Source organism: Camelus ferus, chromosome 18 (assembly GCF_009834535.1).
Source record: "Camelus ferus isolate YT-003-E chromosome 18, BCGSAC_Cfer_1.0, whole genome shotgun sequence".
In the NCBI taxonomy this organism is placed as follows: Eukaryota; Metazoa; Chordata; class Mammalia; order Artiodactyla; family Camelidae; genus Camelus; species Camelus ferus.
The window spans coordinates 9,951,938-9,975,595 of NC_045713.1; the positions used below are offsets into that span (position 1 = coordinate 9,951,938).

Here is a 23,658-nt window from a genome sequence, read left to right on the forward strand (position 1 = left end):
TATTGACCATGGTTTGATCTAGTACCTGCCTGAGGCCGCGGCCATCCTCAGCCTCTGCAGACCAAGGCTGGAAGTCCATTCAGTCTGTTAGCTGTTTCTTTTTCATCCTTTCCCCTGTAGAGAACATCTGTGAGTCACACCAGCCTTTTCAGAAGCGAAGTGAGCAACTGGGCTGGTGGTTCGCGCTCTCCTAGCAGGATGCCGACCAGGCCTGTGATCAGGAAGTCGTGTTGCTTAGTGACTGAGCATTGACTACGGAGTCAGGCTGACCTGAGTGGAGGCCCTGGTTCCACCACATTCCATCTGGGGAGCTTGTCTGGCTAAGTACCAATTCCTCTCCCTTTAGGGGACTGCCCCTCCATCACGACGGTTGTGCTGCGGTCGCCGGTTGCAACACACAACCTCCTGGGCTCCAGTGACTGATTCAAGGGTAGATCAACCAGAGTCTTTCCCTGAATCTTTCTAAGTGGAGCCTGTGGGGGAAGCCATTTCTACCCTGGATCGAGCTGCCGAGGCCCTTTGCTCACTTCTCCAGGGAAGGTCTGTTTGAAGCAGTAAGAGTGATGCCCACAAGCTCAGAGAATGTGAGTCAGTAGACGGGGAGGAAGTGGGAAGCAGGGAGTAAGTAGGAGGGTTGGCCCCTCTAGAGCTCAGCTTCCGTGGTCTGCAGAGCCAGCAGCTCCACCTGCCTTTCCAGTTAAATGAGCCACGAAATCCTTCTTCTTCCCTTGAGCTAGGATGTGTTGGGGCCCTGCTGATTGCAACCAGCGTGTCCAGGCTAATCCAGCCCCTCCAGCCGAGCGTCCTGCTGAGTCTCTGGAAGTCTTTCCTCTCTTATGTCATCACAAGTCCTCTTCTGTGATTGGTTTGAGCGTCTGTTGGAAACTACGCAGCGAAATCCTGGGGGCCCTAGCTGTGTCTGGTGGTGCCTCAGTGGAGTCTCTACCTCCCCAGGACAAGCTTTCCTCTCCCTTCTTCCTTCTTCCTTCAGTGGTCCAAGCTGCTTACAAAGCACTTCTCCTTAAGTGCTGTCAGCCGCCTACTGAGATAGAAATCTACTCACTAGGCCAGTAAACCTACTGTGTCCAGTCCCTGTTCTTGGCACGGGGAGCGCACAGGCGAACAAGACAGAGGCCTCGCCTTCACGGACTTACCTTCCAGTGGGAGGGACAAACGAGAGAGCAAGTAAGCACACGATCTGATTTCAGGTGGCAAAAAAGTCCTGTGAAGGCAAAATAAATCGAGTCAGAGGGCGATGGGAGATCGGTTGCCATTTTAGACAAGGTGTTCCCAGGTGGTCGTAGAAGGCCTTTCTGAAGAGCTGGCATTAGACCAGGGACCCGGGTGAACTCCGGGAGTAAGCCTTTGGGAAGAGGATTCCAGGGCTGTGTACAGCAGGCAGAATGACCCTGAAGCAGGAATGAGACTGGCAAAATCTAAGAAAGCAAGGCCAGTGGCGCGTAAGGGCACCGTGGTGTGCAGGTCGGGGCAACTGTTAGCCCGTCCAGGTGCCTCCATGCTAATTAACAAAGGCACCCCCTTCTGGGTAGACTAACACCAGGCACCGCTGCGCAGGATGCAGCCTAGACAGCTGCACCTGGCAGTCAGGGACACGGTCTTAGGAGATAGCGTCAGAGAGAGACAGGGGCCAAGTCACGTAGGACAAGCACTGAATTTTACTCCAAGTCGTCAGCACCGCCCAAGAGAAGTAAAACATGAGCCACGTGTGTGATTTAAAACTTCCCAATGACCACATTAAGAAATAGGTGAAATCATTTTAATAACATGTTTTATTTAACCAATATACGTGGACTGTGAACATCTCAACATGCAATCAATATAAAGAAGTTAATGAGCTGCCTGACACTCTGCTTTCAAACTGGTTTTTTAAACCTGGCATATATTTTACACTTACACTCACACGTCTCAACCCAGGTGCTGAAGTCTTGTGAGAAATAATTGATCAATACTTAGATTTCACATACTTATAGAGACAAAGTAGATGCATAAACCCAGGTTGTCCCAAACATGCACGAAAGGCTTTCTAATAACTAAATTGGGCATCGGTTTTTAAACTTAAATTAATTAAATGGAATGAAAATTTAATTTTCCCTCAGCTGCATGAGTCACATTTCAAATCCTCAACAGCCACTTGTGGCTAGTGGCCGCCGTGTTGGACGAGGCAGGTCTGCGTGTTCTGGGAGCCACCAGAGGGTGGAGAGCAGGCAGGGACGTGAACTTACTGACCGCTCGGAAGGACCTTTCTGGAAGCTCTGTGAAGAACAGACTTGTAAAGGGACTAGAATGGAAACTGGGAGACCAGCTGTGACAGTCCAGGTGGGGAACGAGGGAGTCTTGCTACCAAAAACATTCAAGGAACAGGTGGAGAAATGAATAATGATACTGAGTTAATGTTGGTTCTTACAGGCGTGCTATTGGGATCACAGTTATTCCGAGTAAAACGTGGACAGTAGTCCCAGTGACGTGCCTGTGGGGGGGGGGGTGCTATGAAGGGCTCGGCAAGAGGAGAGGCTGTGGGGTGAGAGGGAGAGAGATGGGGATAAAGAGACTTAGCTCAGGTGAATCCAGCAGAAAGCTGTGTGTGTGTTCACTGTGTTAGTCTTTCAGCTTATCGATAAATTTGAGATGTTTTTCCAAAAAAAAAAAAAAAGCCACTGACCTTCAAAGCCACTTGACCTTTACTTTCTGTTCAATAAGCTATTTGGCCCTACCTGTGCGGGGCAAGGAAAGGTTTCCATCAACACCAGAACCTGGCTGGCCTCCTTGCGGACACTGCTCACGCCCCTCTCTAGCCTTGGGCGTCCCCGGCCGGGGCCCGGCAGCGTGCGGTGGTGAGTGCCCCAGCGCGCCGGGGTACGTGAGATGGAGATCCCGCTGCCCGGGTGAGCCCAGGGGCCCCCGCCTGTTCACGTCATCCGCCCCAAGCAGCTGCCCCCGTCCACCTGCTGTCCCTCCCCTTCTGGTGTAGGTTTTGACCCAGAAGCCCATCTCATCAGTCGCTCCCCTGCCACTGGTCTCCGAGATGCCAGCCCCGCTGAGGTCCCCGTTGCCGCGGCGATCCATGGGCGCCGCCTTATCATTTAGGTCCTGGCATTGGGACATGTGACCTGGCTTGTTTATTTGCCTGCTCTCTGCCCGTATGATGTCTCATTCGACGGGTCATCTTCTGTCTATTCCATTTATTTTTTTTTAAAAGAAGGCTGCAAGGCTTTCCTCCGGGCCTCTACAAGAGAAGCCCCATCGATCTTCATCGCTTGCTGGCTTCCTCCCGTTTTATTTTAAGTTTGGAAGGTCTAGTGAAATAAATGGTGGACCTTTAAAAACCCCTGTGATGGAACCTGTATATTAGTTGAGCTGTGATAGCAGAAGAACCCTCGGTCTTGTAATTAATTGTCTCTCTGTGTGCTTCCTCTAAGCTCTGCGGTCCTGGAGGCCGGGGCCGGTGTCTTATTCCCTCACCCTAACTTTCAAATTGTGTCTGGGACATAGCAGGCAGTCCACAAATGTCTGTCGGGTGAGAGAAACACCCCTGTTGCGGGCATCCTAACCCCTTGTTAATTGGACATCACTCAGAAGGAGCAAGCCATTTCCCCTTAGCCATCAGAAAGCCAACAATTCAGAAAGACCTTGGCGATTCCAAGGACCCAGAAAGGGCGTGGCGTAGGGGAGGCACTACAACAGTTATTCGTTGAACAAATACATTTCCACCTAAAACCTTGTTGCAGAAACTTCCTCAATTAAAAAAGAGTTTGCAAAGACTTGCCTGGGTCTCTTTGAGCATCTTCATTCTGAGAACTCCTTAGATCTGCGGGGTTGAGGGGGACAGGGCATTTGTGGACGTGTCAGCGGGCGGGCGGTTTTCTAGCCAGGACTTCAAGGACGGTCGCGCGAATGCCACTTCCGCTCTGGGCAAGTGGTGTCCTCCTTATAAATAGTCATGAACATCAAACACCAACCAAAGGGAGTGAAAAGTTCTGGGAGAGAAGCGTCGTCATTTTTTGTAGGATTTCGAGCCTGGTGACATCTGTTGAGGGGCACAGACGTGCAGGAGGGAACACGCGGAAATATTTCAGATTTTCGAGGAGCCCTTGACAAGGTTCTGCACCAGAATCTATTTTTAAACCTTTAGTTAGCGTAGTAAGGGGTGGGCAGTGTGGGCTTTTTAAAATGGATGAGAAAGTGAGTGAGAGACAGGGAGCAACGAACAGTAATGAAGAGGCACCTCGGGCAGGACAGTGACAACTCCTGGGACCCCGGCGAGGATCCCTGTATCTGGTCCCTGGTGATGTTTTTGCAGGCAATCTGGAGGAAGACATGCCCAGTGGAGTCCGCATGTGACTCAGCACGTGACCTCGGACCTTCCTGAGTGGCAGAGTGTCAGGCCCAGGGAGATGAAGGGCGGGAAGTCCTCAGGGCTGAGCGCACGGCAGGGAAGCGGGAATGAGCTTCGCTGGGGCCAGCCTGGTAACGCGTCCAGGGAACTGCAGTGAGGAGCTGCCGGCCAGGACCTGGGGGGGCCAGGCAGCACTGGGCGCTGCTTCCAGAACACATCAGGCGAGATGCGAACAGAACTCTGGATCTTCCCAGAAGGGCTTCAGGCCCAGAGGGCGTAGTGTGTTATCCCACTGCTTCCTGAGATGCCTCCTCTCCCGCCATGCCCTCCACGCCTGTGCTGGGGCTTCCTCTTAACTTTCCTTGTTCCCCTTTTGTAACTCTGCAGAGAGCCCCCCCATCTTGTGAGTTTTAGTACCCTGTTGGTGCCAACTCAGATGCCTCAAGCCTCCTCCGACTGTGGTCCCAGCCATCCCTGCTCAGAGTTCATCTTGCCTCCTCTGTATTCCTACCACTCTCTGCTCAGACCCCATGAAAGCATGTTATGATGATCTGCATAAAGCTGGCCTTTGCACGGTGAGCTCCTCAAAAGCGAGACATGTTTTGTACAGCAGGTGCTCAATGACTATTTATAGGATGTACAGATGGAGAGCAGACCTACTGTGTCACAAGACAGACACGTGCAGATGGGAAAGGTCCCAGGTCAGCCACGGTGACCCTTGGGAGGGAGGGGCCGCAGCAGGGAGGCAGGACTCTTTAGCCTGGAAAGTGGACACCAGGAACATGTCAAAATCCTTGAATCGTACAGAGACGGCGAACAGAGCTCTGCTCACCAAGTCACAGAATCCTGGAAAGAGGAGGCAAACCTGGACATTTAAGAAAAACTTCTGAATATTTTTTCACATAAAAGAAAGCTGCCTTATATCTTTCTTCCTATGAAGCAGAAGCATTTTTTAAAAAATCAACTTAGTTTTGGTAAAATATGCATACAATTAAATACACTTCTTGTGATGGCATAGTTCAAGGAGTTTTGACAAATGTGTGCAGCCTTGTAACTGACCTGCCCTCTGTCACTGGGATTGTTTTGCCTGTTCTAGAGCCTCGTGTGTACATTTTGGGGTCTGGCTTTCCCTGAGCAGTGTGTTTTTGGGATTCTTCCCTGTTGTTGGGATTCTTCCCTGTTGTTGCTGGTATCAGGCACTGCGCCTTTTTCATTGCTGTATAGTATTTCACCATGGAATCACTCTACAGTTTGTTTATCAATTTACATATTGAGGACACTGAGTTGCTTCCAGTTTCGGTCTGTTTTGCACAAAAGTGCCATAAAGATTTGCATACCAGTCTTTTTGTGCATGAGACACAGTGTTTGTAAGTAAAAGAGACCGGATCCCAGAGTTGGAAGGGAATACGGATAGGAATCTTAACTCTCAGAATCCAACCTTCTGTCTGCTGTTTTCCCTCCTCTCTAACATCCCTGAAACCTGGCTGCTTGCTTCTCTCTTGCCACACTGACAGGGAACTCATTACCTATCAAGGTAGCTTATTGCATGTGGGGAAAGCTCCAGTTGCTAGAAAGTTCTCCCTTAGCTGAATTTTGACCGACCACTGGATAGGGCTCCCCAACAGGTGCTGAAAAGAAGTCTAGTAACTTGTCCACACAGTCAGATATTTAAAAACAGCCACTATATCCCCCTCAAGACCTCCCCATTTTGGTCTACATGTTCTTTGTTCTGCCGACCATTCCACTTGGGATTTATGGCCCCAGCTTGTGAGCACCCTCTTCAGCTGCAGCACCAGGAACTGAACACATTGCTCCAGCTGTAGCCAGGCCAGCCCTGCGCTGGCCAGCTCGTCCTGCTCTCTGCACACCGTGTTGACCCCACAGTATCCCGGGACCACCAGCATGTGGCGCAGACCCCCTGCAGAGCTCACAGGCAGCCTGAGAGCAGCCAGGAGCCTTCTCTTACGTGTGTTGCTGTTAAACCACGTCCTCCCTATCCTTGCTTCCCACAGCGGGTAGCAGACTTATGGAAACAGTACACTTGAAAATACAAACAGCTTTGAAAATGATTCAGACAACCTCATGGTTGAGAGGCTTGTAATGGCTGCTTATGGCAAAGTGGGTGTTCCGTCGCCCACTTCTTGCTCTTCCAGCTGATGACAGGGTAAGTAACTGTCTTGGATGAGATGGTTTCTGAGGCCCCTTCCAGCTCTCACATTTTGTGATTCTTAGTCCTTCCATCAAATGTTCTTTGGTGCCACTGTTGGTCCCAGAATGATGCCAACTGGGCCAGGAGGCTGACTCAGCTGTGATGGTTTTTGAGAGGAAAAGAAGGTAGAGGAAAGAGAAAGGATGCAGCTGCAGCAAGATGCAGCATGACTGAAAATTCCCAGCGTCTCATGTGGGAGGCGAGGGCTGCTAGTACCACCTCCACATTAAAACATAACTTGGTTTAGTTTACTTGTAATTTAATATAAAGTGAAACGTATTCAGCCTAGAATTTTTAGAATTTTTAATGAAAAAGTCACCTATGACCAGCATTAACATTTTGCTGCATTTTTCCCCAGTCCTTTTTTAATGTTTATCTGTCTTTAGAACCATCCATCCACCCATCCGCCCATCCATCCACCATCCATCCATCCATCCCTCCTTCCATCCATCCATCCACTCACCCTTCCATCCGTCCATCCATCTATTCACCCATCCACCCACCCATCCTTCCATCTATCCACTCACCCTTCCATCCATCCATCCTTCCATCCATTCACCATCCATCCATCCATCCACTCACCCTCCCATCCGTCCATCCATCCATCCATCCTTCCATCTATTCACCATCCATCCAGTGTATACCTATGTATTCCACATTTTTGTAAAAGAAAAATGGCGTAACAGTTTTCCCCACTTATCTGACCATTTCCCATGTCATTGTTCTTTGAAAATATAGATTTAATAACTTCATAGTATTCCACGAAGTAGGTAAACCATAATGTGTAATAATTCCTACTTTTAGACATTTTTAACGTCTGCTTTTAATTTTTTCCCTGTTACAAACAATGCCAAGCTAAGCATCCTTGTACATGAATCTTCACATTTTCAGTTATTTTAGGGATATATTTATTGGAGTGTAATTTGGGGCTGAAGAACATGAACTCTCTTAAGGCCTTTCATATACACGCATCATGAAATTACTTTCCGTAATCCCTATGTGACCCTGCAGCCACACAGCTCTTTCATTTAATAACTTCCGAGGATGATGGAGTTGATCAGCTCTCAGCTTCACTTCCTAACTGAATGGCGCGCAGGAGAGTGAAAGGTGAAAACACACAATAAACGTCCCGGTGGAGGCTGAGACGCTGAGGAGCACAGGTGCGCGGCGCCGCCCCCGAGGCAGGACCGGCAGGTCTGCGCTGCTGTGCAGGGCGTCCTCGGGGCTTGTGCTCACGCCCCGCTGTCTGGTCACTCGCTGCGCTGGTCTGCGAGGGCTGTCATAGCAAAATGCCGGACTGGGCGGCTTAGACAACAGAATTTAATTTTATGACAGTTTGAGGGGCCGGAAGTCCGGATAACGGGGCTGGCAGCTTCCTCCTGAGCCCCTCTCCTGGGCTCGCGGACGGCTGGCCACGTGCTGCCTCCTCACGCGTGGTCCCTCCTCACGCGTGGTCCCTCTGTGTGTGCACCCCTGGTGTCTCTGTGTGTGTCCAAATTTCCACTTCTTACAGGGACACCAGTCAGATTGGATTAGAGCCCACTCTAATGACCTCATTTTAACTTAATTACCTCTTTAAAAGCCTTGCTTCCAAATATGGCCACATTCTAAGGTGCTGGATGTTAGGACTTCACATATGAATTCTGGGGGACACATAATACTCAGCCAGCAGCAGAAGGAATGGCTGACGTGGAGAGCTTTGTATTTCTGATCGGAATCACCGGTTTCTAAGGCAGGACCCCTGGCCCTTACAAAGTACCCTTCCTCTGTGGCGTCCTGAGGGGTCATCTCTGACACCCTGTGCTTTCAAAGTGGCTACAACAGTGTCTCCTATCTTGCCTGCTCTCCTTCAGTGTGACTTTGCCCGCGCATCCCCTGCCCCCCCCCCCCAAGAGGTCGCGTCAGACTCCCCCTCCTCTTGAATCTGGGCCGGACGTAGTGAATTTCAAGCAGTAGACTGCAGAGGGCTTGAGGCTGCACGCCTTCCAAGCCTAGGCCACGAGAGGTCATGCAGCTTCCAGACGCTTGCTCTCAGATGCTCCCCCTGGGAACCCAGCCACCACGTTGTGGGGAAGCCCAAGTCATTTGGAGAAGGCAGTCTGGTTAACAGCCCCAAGCCAGCCCAGCCTGCAAGTGACCCCAACTCAGGTAGCAGGCACAGGGTGGAGAAGTTCCAGTTCCCAGCCGTTTCCCTGCCTTGTCCTGGTTAAATCCCCGACCCTCGGAGCTCTGTGAGCCGAGTAAAGTGACTGCTTTACACCGCATTCTGGGATGATGATCCTGAAGTGAAATTGGGGTTGTGATACAGCCAGGCCATTCCACTGCTGAATGATGGAGCTGGGTTAAAATCCAGCTCCCACAGTTTTCAGCACAGAGCTCCTTCCACCATTTACTGTGACAAGTATTTATTGTCTACAGCGAACCACAGCCCTGGGGGGAGAGAGCCGTGACAGGTGAACACAGCTCCAGAGCGCCCAGTGAGGACCAGCGGGCGCGCAGTGCGGAAGGGCTGACTGCAGTCAGCACGAGGGGGCCCTGGGTGGTGAGCAGAGCTCGCTCCAGATGGAATGACGGACACAGAGGAGCCGAGTGCCTCAGGCGGACGACTGGACTTAACAGGGGTTAAGATCAGCCCCAGCCCTCCCTTTCGTCTCCGAGATTCCATCCCTTCCACGCCCGGTCCCCAAGGGGATTTGAGAGCTTTCTTTTGAAACATCCTCTTTTAAACAAGATGCGCCCTAAGATCCCCGCTGATGAGTTTCTGTGCTGCTGTCTTTACAGCACTTGTCCTGCTGGCCCCCAAGGCGGGGAACAGCATCAGGTCGCAGGCTCAAATCCTGGCTCTGCCTCTCGGTGGCTGGGTGCCCTGGGCGAAGGATTTAAGTTTACTGAGCCTCAGTAAAGTGCGAAGACACGTTTCCTATGACACGGGGATTGTTGTGAGGGTTAAATATAATGCTTATGTGAAAACCAGGTGGAGGGATCTCTGTCGAAACCCTTGCTAAAGTCTCTCCCTGTCTCCAAAGGAAACATCTCAAAACTTCTGCACTCTGCTCTCAAGACGGCCAATCCCCTCCTCTCTCCCCCTTAAATAACCAGGTCCCCTGTTGAGGGTAATGAGAGAGAGGGAGAAGGAAATACCAGTTGCTTCTTCCTCAGCTTTCTCTGACCACCCACCAGCTAAGCTGGGCTCCCTTCCCCTCTCCCTGGAGCCCTCTACAGTGGACTGGATGTCCCCCTCCCCGTTTGAGGCCAAAGCTTTACTTCCCAGGACACCCCCAGGGGCCTTCGGGCCCCTGAGCTATTGATGACCCACCCCTCCTCCTGGGTCCCCCTTTCTGCAGAAAAGAAACTTCCCTCAAGCCCAAATCTTCATCTTTCGTCCCCTTTGCACTGAACTTCTTGAAAATGTCACCTCTGTCTCCCACTCACTCCTCTACCAGCTGGGGCTGGCTCAGGCTCCCACCGAAATGGTTGTCACAGGTCTGGGAGGACACCCTTGTCACCAAGCCCAGGGGTCACTGTTCAGTCCTGAGCTTCTGGACACTGTTGTCTTTGCCCTTGGAGAGTCCCTGAGGCCACCTCTCTGCCCAGCTCCTGGGACCACCATCCCCTCCTGCTTCTCCCCAGTCTCTGCTCCCTCCTGGTCGGCGTCACGCCCACCCCCCACCAGACCCGCATGTCTAATGATCCTATCTGTGGGCAGATGTCCCACAGAATCTCAGATCTGAGAGATTCAGAGTTGAAGCAGGCGTCTCTCCATCCTCCCCGCTCTGCTTCTGCCCCCTCACCTGTGTTTCTCTCTTCAGGAACAAAATGGCCAGTTTTCTAGCTGCCCAAGCAGGAACACAGGGGTCACCCTTGACACCCCCCTTTCTCAAGTGTGGATCCTCCCATCAGAATAGCTCCTTAATTTCTCCCATCCCAACTGTCACTCCTATTTAAATTGCTGCAGTGGTCTCCTGGCTCCCAGTCTTGCCCAACTCCAGCCCACCCCACGTGGCTTGAATGATGTTTCTAAAAACATCTGGTTATGTGGCTGCCCTGTTAACCACCTTCAGTAGATGTGCCTTGCTCTCAAGCTGCAGTTCCCACCCTGGGCTTTTGCAGGTGATGCTCCTTCTGCCTGGAAGGCCCTCCTTCCTTCTTCTCCCAGCTGTTGACTCAACTCCCACTTATCCTTCAGGTCCACACTGAGACTGGCCTTCCCCTGGAAGACTTTCCCTGATTCCCCAAGGCTGTGAGATCTTCTCTCAGATGTTCCTTTAAGTGCTTCCACTTGTCATACAATTACCGCAATTAGCTGTTTCTCTCTTGCCTAATGCTGGGGCTGGCACAAATCAGGAGTTGAATAAATACTTGTTGAGAAATAAGAATGGAAAGGATTACTTTCCAGTGGGTCTCCAACTTGCCCATGCATCAGAATCACCTGGAGGACCTATTAAACCAGCCCGCTGGGCTTACCCCCCCCCCCCCCGATTCTGATTGGAGTTTCTGATTCTGTATAGTTAGGAGAGATGCTCCAGAATTTGCATTTCCAGCCAGGTGATGATAACGATGCTGGTCTGGGACCACACATTAAGAACTTCTGCTTCATACCGTTTGAAGGTGTCTGAAAGATGGAGGATAACTGTCTTAGAGAAGGCTGGTAGAAGGTTTTGGAGGCTTGGTACATTTCTGATACCTCTCTTTTTTGCAGCTTCCTTAATAAGAACATTTCATAAGGGTTTAGTCTCTGAAAAGATTCTCAAGAAAATGGGTAGGCTCTAAGGTAACCAAAGCACACGCCCCAGAGGGATCAAAGGCAGCACCTGGTGGTTTGTTAATGGGTTGCTAGGCAACGGGACAAAGGCGAGGATGAGGGTAGGATATGCAGCTGGCGGGGATTTTAGAATGCCACTGAGACATCTAGAGGGTAGACAACTATCAGAAGACCACGGAAAGCAGGTACAAGGCGTCCCCACGATCATCGCCATGATGTGCACGTGGGCTGGCACGCCGTCCCGGCGCGGGGAAGCTCATGCTGTAACGTGGCCTCTAATGGGACTGGGGAATATTTTTCTCAGAAGAACCACTGAGGACCCAGGAGGGACATTTCTTAATGAGAGGTAGGTAAGAAATGACTGGGGCTCATTACCATCTGCTTTCTAAAAATAAGCTTTATTTACTTACTTTATTACGAAATACATATTCACATTTAAACATTTTAAAAGTAGGGAAAATAATATAATTCCATGTCCCCTGAAGGAAACTTATTAAAATTTGGCATCTATCCTCTCAGAAAAAAAAAAAATAAAGTGAACATAAAAGGGATTATTCCACATGTACTTCCTCTGCAGCTTTATAAGAAAACACTTAACTGAATGTAGCAGACATTTCTGCATTGATGCTTCCCTGCTTTGTTCTTTTAACAGTCACATAGGGTTTTTTTTTTGTGTGGATGTGCCATATTATACTGAACCTTCCTGGATAGGCATGTGGATGAAGAAAGTTGCCTGCCGTATCAGTAAACAAAGGATGCTCTGGCCATCAAGTCATCAGCCACTGCAGTAGCGCCCCCTGAGGGGATTCGGGATGGAGGAAAACTGGATACTGGTCCTAGATGGTGAAGGTGTGTATCAGAGAAATGGACTTGTGTGTCTTCCCATACACAGAATAAGTGCTAAATTCATTAACTTGAGATGTCTGTTTTTTTTTTTTTTAAATTAACAATTATCTCTTGATGTTCTGGCTACCTGTTTTTTGTTTTGTTTTGTTTTTGCAAGAACTCCTATAAATCCTGAGCAGTCCCTCAGCGCTATCTGAGAGGCTGTCTCCTAGGCTTAAGTCCTCAGTGCATCTGCCGAAGAAAACATAATTTTCAACTTTTAGGTTGTGCATTTTTTTCCCCAAGTCAACGGTGTTTAGGTTGCTTTTCATTTTTTGCTATTGCTACCAATGCTGCAATGCACAGCCTCCAACATACATGTGTGTATTTGTGAGGTGGAATGGCTAGATCAAAGACAATTTGTATTTAAAATTTAGCGACAGATTGCAGGTTTCTCTACAGAAAGGCTGTATAATTCATATTTCCACCCATAACGTGAGTACCTGTTTTCACATACTTTCATCAGCACTTGCTTTTATCAGCCCTTTAACATTTTTATAAGCCCTGTTGCTTTAATTTTTCATTTCTTGGATCAGTTTCTTTGGGCACTCTTCAGTTACAGATTTTCCCCTTTGTATATCTCCCAGACTTGCCTGTTCAGGTGATTTGCCCATCTTTCTATAGGAATTGTTCACCTGTTTTTCACACTGACTAATAAAAGCCAAATTCAGATAGTTTGTTGCTTGTTCCTCTTGACTCCCCCCCACCCCATGGTGCCAGAGGGTGTTTTTGGTTTTTAATTTGTATACAGTTGAGACTATTGATGTTGTAGGAAGATGCATATTTTCCCTTTAAAATAAAAAGTAAAATTATAATGCTGTCATTTTAAAAAGCTTCCCTTTTATCTTATGGACTGTTTAGGGCAAAAGAAGAGGGAAGAGAAAAGACAGAAGGAAGCAGAGGAGGAATATAGGGAGGAAGACAGAGAAGAGAGAGCTGTATTCACCAGGTTTATTACACTCCTAAGGGACATGGTGTGATTCTGAAACTTTAATTTACATGTGAATCAATTGGAGATCTCGTTAAACTGGAGGTCCTGATGCAGCAGGTCCAGGAAGGGACTGAGATCTGCATTTCTCCCCAGCTCCCAGGAGAGGCTGATGGCCCTTGGAGCACTCCTGGAGGAGCAAGGCTTTTGCTTCTGACAAGTGGAGAACATGGGTGGTCTCAGTCAGTAGTCCTAATTCATTTAAATTATCATTTGTATCGAAAACCCTTTCTCTAAGTAAGTAGAGAAAACCCTAATTTCTTGATCTGGAAAACAGGAGATAGCCATAGCTCATCTCTTTCTTTCTTTCTTTTTTTTTTTTTTTTAAAGAAAAATGACTGCTTTCATAGAGTAACATCCCTCCACCTCATGGCCCTTCAGAATACATATGTGACTAAGGATTTTAAAACACATATAAAATATTCGCTTCTTAAGACCTTCTTGTTGAGCTGGATAAAATTGAACTGAGAGATTAATTGGCCCTTTTGGGCAGAAATATTCCCACTCTGCTGGCTACCTCCCCTCCTCAGCATTATAAGAGTTTCTCTGTATTATTATTATTATTATTATTATTATTATTATTATTATTATTATTATTATTATTATTATTATTATTATTATTATTATTATTATAGAATAGCTACAGTCTAAACACATCCCCTGAGACAGTAATTTAATGGGTCATATAAGAAGCAACACAGTCTGGTGGGAAAAAAAATCTTAGAATTGGACTCAGGAGAGCTAGATTCCTGCTCTGGCTTTGTCACGGCTACTTTGCGTGTATTAAACGTCCTTGGCTTGGTTCCTTCAACTGTAAAATGAGATGCCATTAGGGCCTCTCTTACCCAGGATGATACTGGAATAAAAAATGTCCCAGAGGTGTCTCCAGACCTTTTGGGGTAGCAGTGATGTCAGTGCTTCTGCTGCAACCTACAGTCTACAGGCTTGGCTTCCATAAAGCCTCCTTGGAACTGCAAAATACATCACAACAGTGAGGCTCCGGGCATTTTCTTTGAGTGCTGCGACATTGAGAGGTTGCCTGTGCTGTTAGGGTGCATGGGCAGGGGTTGCCATCTGCAAGGTGAGTACCAGGTGTATGTTTCCAGATGAAAAGAAAAGGATAAATGTGGACTGGACTCCACTGGTGGGCACAGGAAGGACGGTTTGCCTCATGACACGTTGGTATGAGGAAAGGGAAACTAGCATTTATTGAGTGTGAATTATCTCACTCCTTCGCAATAATCCTGTGAGATGGGAATTATTCTTGACTTTTCACGGGAACATAGAGCCGGCAATTTGCTCAGATTTCACAACTAGAAAGAGTGGAGCTAAGACCTCAAAACCCACATCCACTCGTGCCCCACCCCCATCTCTGAAAAGCAGGGGCGCCCCCAGGTGAAGCCGTTTCGCCTCTTTCATCCTGTTTCCCCGTCTGCACCAGCGACAGCACCTGTCACACAGCAGGTGGGGGAGGTGGGAGTGGTAATGCTGCACAGGGCCGGCCCCCGGGGGGTGTTCAGCCCACTGTGGGTGTCTCTCGTTTCCCCCGCTAGGCTCTCACATAGCCCTGAAAGTTAGAAGAGGCCCATGGCTGCTGCAGTGGAAAGTCAAAGCAGACCCCCACCCCCCCCAAATCCACGTGTCCTTAGGCCACCACGGGCCCACTGGGTCCTGCGGTGCTCTGGAGTCAGTGCACACTGGTGCTTCAGTTTATTCTCAGAGAACATGCCAGCTTTGGGTTGCATCTCACTTTTCCTGACCTTCCTTGCATGATGTGGGAAGAGGGGTTAGGCAAACCCTGAGGTCCAATCTAGCTCAGAATCCTCCTCCTCAGATTGGCCGCTGTCCTTGGTCCCCCGTTTCCCCATCTTTCCTTCACAGGGGCATTGTTAAGACTTAATAGAGGTTGGGTAGCACACGGTGGGTGCTGTGGAAGCGGGAGCTAGCTCCCACTCAGGAACCTCGGGCCACAGGGACCCGCTGTCCTCTCCCGCCTGGGTCCTTCCCGGCTGGGACATAAAGGGTGCAGCAACAAACCCACATCCAGGGCTGCCCGGAGTGAGGCGCACGCCCTGTCCAGTCGCCGTCACCACTTCTGTGATCTCAATCATCACATGCCCCAGGCATCAGACTGTGTGTCACCTTCCAGGCCGTCCTCCCACAAAAATGCTGGCCTCCCAGCCTCCAGAGCGCTTAGTTCACCCCATAAACTCGGCTAATGCTTACCACATGCTGCTCTGCTCCAGAGTCCGCGCCCCACCCCCCTTCACAGGCTCCCGGGCCCCACGCCAGGGGACTTTTCCCACCAGGAGACCCTCCTCCTTGGGGGACCCTTCCCCTAAGAGACCCTTCCTCCAAGAGACCCTCTCCCTAGGAAACTCTTCCCCTAGAAGACCCGCCCCTTAGGAGACCCTCCCCACTAGGAGGCCTTCCCCTAGAAAACCCCCCAGGAGACCCTCGCCCCTAAGGGACCCTTCCCCCGAGGAGACTTTGCGGAGACCCGCCCACCCCACAGTGAGAAGCCGCCGGCGCTGTGATCCCCGCAGGCCACCCATGACCTTGGACGCCCCTACAAAGCCTGCGTCCACTCCTTGTAGCAGGCGGCGGGGCTGCGCCCAGAGGTGTTTTTTGTCGCTGGGAACTGAAAACCCGATGGAGCGTTTTTCGTTTGCGGTCCCGGTAACTTGGCGCGGAACCACCCGAACACGGCGCCTGCGGGTGGGAGAGGGCGGCTCCCGGGGGCGGCGGGGAGGGCGGGCTGGGGCTCATCCAGGGGCGCGCCAACCTGCCGCGGCCCGCGCCCCCCTCGCCCCCGCCGCACGCGCGCCAGCCCGCCTGCCCGCCCGCACCGCGGGGCCTGGCATGGCCGGAGCCGCCCCCGCGGGAGGCGCCCGGGGCGCGCGTGCCGAGCCGGCGCCGGCCTGCAGTGCCCGCCGCGCGTCCCTAGGGGGCGCAGCCGGCGCGGGAAGCCGCCGGAGTCGAGCCCGGGGCCCGGCGCGAAATTCCAGGCGGGCGGGCGCGGCGAGTTTGAAAACAGGAGAGGGCGTGGGGGCGGGCCGTGGGGGGGGCCTGCGAGCCACCTCCCCTCGGCCAATCAGCGGCGGCGGCGGGCGCGGGCGGGCGGCGCGTGCGGCCGGGCTGTGAATGGGGCGCGGCGGCGGCGGCGGAGGGCGAGCGGCGGCGCGCGGGCGGGCGCACTTTCTCCTCAGCACCGGGCGGGGGCGGCGGCGGCGGCGGCGTCTCCTCAGCGCCCGCCGGACCCTTCGCGAGACGCCGCGCGGCCCAGGCGCTCCGGCCGAGGGGCTGCCGTAACAGGAATTTCCCCGCTGACAACTTCTCCCCCGCCGCGCCCCTCAGCGCCCGCCGCCCCCCGCACCCGGCCGCCCGGCGGGGAGGCCACCGCCCGCCGTCCCGCTCGCGGGGCCCGAGGCCGGGGCCGGGGTCGGCGGCTCCTCGGCATGGCCCGGGGCGCCCGGCTGGCGGCCGGCGGCGGCGCTGCGGGCCCGGGGCGGCCGCGGGGGTCCCTGCCCGGCCCCGAGCGGCGGCGGCGGCCCCGGGGAGCCCGCGCGGCGCCCGGGAGCCCCGGCGAGGACGCGGGGGAGCGCGGCGGGCGGCCGGCGACAAAGTTGAGCGCGGGCCGGCGGCGCGGATGGTGGGCGCTCGCGGCGCTCCAGCTGCACTTGCTCCGGGCGCTGGCTCAAGGTAGGTGCGGGGCGCGGGGCGGGCGGCGGGGCCGCGCCCGGGTGCCGCTTCGAGTACCCGAGCCTCCGAGTTGCGAGCCCGCCGCTCGCTCCCGGCCGGGCGGCGGGCGTCCGTCCGACTCCGCCAGGTGCCAGGTGCCGGTCACCTGGGGCCGCCTGTCCCAGCCCCGTCCCAGGCCCCCGCAGGCCCGGGCCCGCCCGCAGGGGGTGCCCGGCAGTTGATGGAGCAGAACTTTCGGGGCGCGCGGCGTCGCCCCGAGGCTTCGTCCCCCGCCCCTCCCGGGGCTTGCGTGGGGAAGACGGTGCCGACCCCCAAGTGGGTGCTGCCCGTCTGCCGAGACCCGCTGACCGCCCGGAAGGGGAGGCGGCGTCTCTCCGGAGCCCCGCTGCCCCTGGCATCTGCGTGAACGTTCTGAGGGCCCGGCAGCGACCCCGTACCGCTCAGCATCCCTTCTCCCTGAAGTTTGCTTGTCTGGAAAGGAGCAAAGGTGCAAGCGAGCGAGCGAGCGAGCGGCAGAAATAACGGTCTTAAGGCAGCCTTTGGTGGGGGCCTGGGACATGCTTTGCCTGCGCTGCTGTGGCAGCTTAGGGGACTCGGCTTCGGTGTCCCCAGCCGGGTGGAACACCGCTGTCACAGTGAGGGGCGGAGGTGCACCCAGCGGCCAGCTCTGCACTCGAATTAGCTGCGTCCAGGGCCAGGGAAGGTGATGTGCGAGGGGCGGCACGTCCCGATTTCGGTGTAATCACATCTTAAACGTCTGAACTCAACCCTGTCATCCCATAGCTAAACAACGAACTCGCAATTCTTTAGTTAATCTTAACCTCGTTATCCAAACTGTGGTCCTCCCCGCCCTCTCCCCCAGGCTTTCATGAATGCCCGCTTTCATGTTTTGCAACATGAAAACAAATTGCCATGTTTCTGGTTAATTTAACTCTCCTCCATTACTTGGAAAATTTTCATTTCACTTATTTGTGCTTTTTTGCTTAATGACTGACTTTGGTAGAAAAGCATTTATGAAGTCATTTTGTAAAATGGGATCTGTGGATTGCCAGAGAAGCTGGGTTCAAATGAAGGTATCTCAGTCACTTAGGGATGACCTTTAAGATAGAAACGGTGTTTATTGTTTTTTTTTTAGACAGTGACTTGCACTTTGCAATAAGTAAGCCCTGTACACTGACACGTTTAAAGATTTGTGCACAAGTTCAAACAGTGGAGGAAAAAATCTGGCTTTGTTTTGAAGTATATTATGCAAATTTCAAGTTTTTATCAGTTTGAAGGCTGCAGAGTGTGTTGCTTGTATAACTAATGTTAATGAAAATACATTAACTAATAAAAACATGCTAAGGCAACAAACTTTGTTAGGGAGGACTATTTTATTCCTAGTCGCCAGTAAAAATTGTGGGTACCTATTTTACATTTATATGGTTTATAAAGTGTACAGATCTTTTAGTGTAAAATTTCAAATAGGCTGTCACAAATTTTAAATTCATTGACAGGTTTCTGTTCTCTGTGCTCTGTGAAATGTGTAATATATCCATCATTTTTTATATCATTGAAAATTCATATTATAGGGGAGATGTCACCGTTTGACAAAAGCTCATGTATCTTGAAAATGAAAATTCTGGTGCTGCTATACAGATTTCTGATGGGATGATGAGTTGGTGGTATGCAAGGGGAATGTATTCTCTTGAATCTTATCAGATAAAATGCAACATTCTAAATGGAATGCTTACAACTAAGTTGGAACGGGTCATAAGTAGCATGTTACTTTGTGGCTAGGTGAAGCAATGTCTAATTTTTCTTTTCAGTGTTTTTCTTCTAATGGTGTTTCTTGTGGTTAGGCTTGGTCATGATATCTTGGGAGAAAAAAGTGCAATGTTGACTAGTAAAGGTTACATAGCGTTACATAGCCCAAGTTATGAGCAGAGGGCATAATTGACCATTATGTGAAATACCAGGTTCAGATTTTCCAAATGTAAGGAAATAGTCCTGGGGTTTCTTTCTACATAGGAATAAGAATTTGAGTTGCGTACTTTGCTTATTGTTGTATGTTTGTGACTTTTCTAGATTCCTAAAGAGCTAAGTGTTCTTAATTGTGAAAGGCAGGTGGCAATGCATGCTTTCGGTATGTGGTCCACCAGGGAGCAAGACTTGAGTGTTTCAGAAGGATGCCTTCTGAGATGGAGGATGGCAGGGTCATAAGTGTCATATGTGTGAAATCTGTGGTGCCTTATTTTCACTGCTGGACCTTTGACAGGCTTCTTGATCTTGGTAATATTCAGCACAGCCTCATGTTAAGGTTGTATTCATCAGATGGAGAGGGCGAGGAATGCTCCTCTCAGTTACTACTTTGGGACCATTCTTAGTTCTCAGTTTCTCCTTGTGAGTTATTTCCAGTCACTGGGGCCCGTGGTTCTCGAAGTTTGTTGTGTGTCTGGGGGATTTGGTGAACCTGTACAGGGCCAGCTCCTTTTGTTCTTCAGCAAGCCACATTGAAGAAATGAGCTTGCTTCCAGGGGATTCTGATACACCCCAGAGCTTAAGAACCACTGTCTTGGACTGCCTTGTTATTCCTCATCTCTCTTTGCCTGCTGATTTCCTGGAACCTCTCTTACCCTGTGTTTCTTGAACTTGTTTGCGCGCTGGAATCACCTGGGAGCTTTAAACAATACTGAGGCCTGGATCTCAATTCCGGAGTTTGTTTTAATTGACTTGTGGTTTGACCTGAGCATCAGGAGATTTAAAAACTCCTCAGGTGGTTCCAGTGTTCAGCGAAGTTTGAGAACCATTGCTGTAATCCTTTAAAATGAGATCACATGACTTGATTTTTCTTTTACCTTTGTTTTGGTCCAGCCTTGTGGTTCTACAGTCTGTGTGTCCCCCTACCTTCCCAGTTGCAGTGAGCCTTGCACTTCCAGCTGATTTTCACTTGTTCCGTGTTCATGATTTCAAAGTTTGAAATTTCTTCCAGACTTAATTAGCTTCTTAGTCACTCATCCTGTTTACTCCTACTGACAGTGTCAAGCTCCTGCTTTGTGCTCTTCTGGGGTTCGCATCGGAATCACCAGAGCAATTTAAAAATACACTGATCTGGGCTCCACCTCCAACCTGGAGGGTGTTTGGAGGATTTTAAAACTCCATGGGTGATTCTTGTGTATCTGTTATGGTTTTATCCTTGTTGGCCAAACCCATAATTTCACCCAGTGCTCTGCCATTCTTAGCCTGACTTGCTGTAACCTGGACTCCTACCTGGACCCTTTTTCTTGGGCCAATCTAAGCCTTGAGTGAGGCCTGCTAATTAGGCTTCTCTGCCACTGGTTTGCTGGAGAAATCTCAAAACAGTGCTAATTGGGTTTAATACAAATCTAGCTTCCTTTTGGGCACTTGGTGCTTCCCGTTCCCCTGGAAGTGATTTGTTTCCCTTGTTCCTCTTACCCCCGGCCCCCTTCTCCTCAAATCTTTGTAATTTGAGTTTCCACTGGAGCTTGAGTTCAGGCTGCGTGCCTCACTAGAGTCTTCACAGCGAGTGCTACACTTAGTACTCGCTCAGGTACTTACTGATTAAGTTTTATTAGACCCCTACATGTTCAACAGATGGCGGCTGGCCACTTGGTTGGTAACTGTTTTGTAAATCCAGTGATGAGTGATTGTCACCCTCCGTGCAGTCTGTGTGGCCACTGCACCTCACCTGTACTGAGCCCTGTGTGCCAAGCGCTAAGTGCTTTACAGGCAGGCCCAGTTTCCTCTTCACGGCAGCCCTGGGAGGCACGTGGCCCTTTGTACTCATTTTACCTGTGAGGAAACTGAGGTACCAAGCTGTTCACTGATTTACTTAAGGTCTCAGGACTAGTGCAGCCAGACTGGAAAGCTGGCTGCCTGATCCACAGGCTGCGTTCGTAACCCATGGGTGGGGCGTCTCCTGCGCAGCCTTGCTCTCTGTGGTGGGGGGAGGGAGCCGTCTGATCCACGCCGAGGGGACGACGGCAGCCGATGCTCTCCACACACTGTTTTCAGTAACACAACCTCAAGGTTCAGGTTACCGTATTTACTGTTACAGTAAAATAGTAAAAATTATAGTAAACAAAATAAATAAGAATATGCATAACCCCCTGCGTGTACCTATCCCTCTCCCATAATAACATGACTTGCCATTTTGGTGTTTTTCTTTTCAAAGAATTTGTTTTTCCTCTTACAATGTAAATGTCAAATTCCAGCTGAGAATGGGGTTGTGGCAGTTGATTGGCAGATTTGTTCCCTCCAGAATTGGCCACTGGGAGCGTACTAACCATTTCTTTGAAGGACACTTGGAAAATTATTTTATCCTCACTCAAGTAAATGCATTTAAGTCCTTAAAATGAAAGTAAGAGGTGGGGTTTGTAAGGTACTGATTTTTGTTAGCATGTGTTTCATCTGACTACAGTTAAGTTTGGCTACATACTGGGATTATACATAGCTTGGAAGTTTCCTGTGTCCGCAAATATTAGAGTAAAACAGTCGGTCGTGACAAGTTAAGTGGGTGACTGAGTGGAATCAAACAAGACACTGTAGTTAAAGTCTACCTACCAGTTGTCTTTATATTCTGTCCATCCTGAGAGTCCTTGTTTTTGTTGGGAGAGTCAGAGCCTTCCTCCAGGCATCCCCGAGCTCTGAAGCCAGTAATACCCACTGACTAAGTCTAGAGAATGGAACAGACACAGAGACTGAAAGCTCAGAGCTGGGTTTTGACTGGGTCACGATGTACATTTCTGTACGAGGTAAGAAAAGCAGTAGTTGTAAGAGCAGAGCTTTAAGTCCAAATCCGTGAAAATTGAGTAGAGCTTGAGGGTGGGGAATGAAAATCAAGTTGAAAAGGTATAGTATAAAGAGGAGTTAAAGTAGAAGTATCTTAAAAAAAAAAAAACAACTAAAGACGTTGATATAAGTTTTATGATCTGGTTAAATACTCCTAGTCAGTGATGGTGTATTTTTATCTACTGTACCTGCGCATTTTAATATGTGTAGTCTCTTTTATTGTAATAGTAATTTTACTTCATCGTTTCTATAAGGCATTTTCTTAAATCTCCCCCTCAGTTTGGAAATTTGTTTTATAAAAAAGATTATAAACATTTGTACCTGTGATCCCAAGAGAATATATTTTGTCAGCTGGGACTATGAAGATGGCACTTCCTGTTATAACAGTAGCACATAAAAATTAGTCTTCTGTTTTTTAATGATTCCCTGAAATGCAAGAGTGTGTCATAGTTTGGCAGATACTTACCTGCCATTTATTGATTCCATACCTGAGACATGTTTTGGAGAAATATATTATTAGTCTTACAGCTTCATTATTTTAATGCTATTCTTACTGTATTCAAATACAAAAATTAAAAATGTTTTGGGAGTACTGCTTCAGGAAACCCTTGTTTATATGTTTGCTGTTCTGGTATTTAGGTGGTCCGACCTACTGACAGGCTGCTCTAAAACCAGAGTTTCATTGCCTTAGCCTGCCTCCAGGCCCCTGTCCCCAGGGTCTCCTGTGGGTATTGTGGGAATGAGAATATTTTTATAAAGCTTTCTCAGAAACAGGGATGTGGTGAATGGAAAAGGCATTGGGCCAAGTGCCAGTAGACCTGATTTTCATTCCATTCTGTAACTAACTTGCACTGTGAGCAGATCTTTTAGCCTCAGAGTTGATTTTCTCACCTGTAAGAGTTGGAGGTTATACTAGATCTTCAGAATTGCTCTGCTCTGAGTCTTTGATCTTCTATATTTTGTCATATCCTTTCTGCCCTCACCAGACTCTCTAGGTGAGTATTCTATCTGGGGATTCTGTAACTCTATATGTCTTAGCTCTTAAAATTGAATTCTCTTCATTTTACTTTTGCCATGGTATTTACAATGTCGAAGACAACTAAGATGCAATATAATATTTCTCCTTAGGTGCTGCTGTCTTACACATGCTATATTTACTCTAGCCTGCAAATGGTTCATGCTCAAAGTGTTAGGTTCTGTAAGATGAATTAGTGACTTAATTTATCAGTGTAAGTTTGAAGTTTGGAGAAATAAATTTCTTTAAAATGTTAGATGCTTATTTATTTAAATGTCTGAAAGAAGAAAGGGCAAGACTAATTGAAATCTAGGGAGGTAATTAATGCAGTGAGAAATTGAAAAAGATATGAATTAGTAATACAAGAATGTTTACTGGACAGTGACCATCAGTAATTAAAGAGATTAGTAGATGGTGTCTGTTGATGTTTCTGGGTTCATCCTAATGTCATGTTGGTTAATTGTCTTCATTAGGGACTTTGAGTAAATTAGAAGGCCCTCAAAATTAACACAACAATTATTTTTCACTTTAACAGGCTTAGCTGGCACTCTGGTGATATATAGACAATGTTTAGTGAAGATAACAGCTATCAATTAAATAATCCAATTTCTTGATAACAAATACATCAGTCAAGTAAATCTACTAACATACTGATCTTTGGAGATTAGCTTGTTGAACAAGGGCTAAGACTAGTTTCTGCAGTGTTTTTGGCTTTCTTGTGTGTCTGTTTTAACTGACAAGGCCAGCCTTTGGAGAGATGGGCTTTAGAGAATGGGCTGGACTCCTGGGCCCATATTATTATGCAGACAAATTTAGCCTTTGGTGCAGTATTTTGTTGCCTTTTCGCCCTTTCAGAACGCTCCTCTGTATTCTAGGCATGATTCTTTATTGTGAGACGTTTGGAAACTCTCAAATATGTAAGCTTGATTTTCACCAAAATGAATGATCTTTC

The 23,658-nt window shown here is 49.4% G+C and overlaps 1 protein-coding gene across 5 annotated transcripts in view; it reads left to right on the forward strand.

Moving 5' to 3' along the window:
- Window positions 1-16,326: 16,326 nt before the first annotated feature.
- SDK1 (sidekick cell adhesion molecule 1) overlaps window positions 16,327-23,658 on the forward strand; it is a 718,389-nt gene continuing 711,057 nt past the window's right edge. For all 5 annotated transcript variants that reach the window (XM_032459946.1, XM_032459947.1, XM_032459948.1 and 2 more), the window contains exon 1: window positions 16,327-16,900. In XM_032459946.1, the coding sequence (XP_032315837.1) occupies window positions 16,657-16,900 (244 nt within the window). In that variant the 5' untranslated portion in view covers window positions 16,327-16,656. The remainder of the gene's footprint in view (window positions 16,901-23,658) is intronic.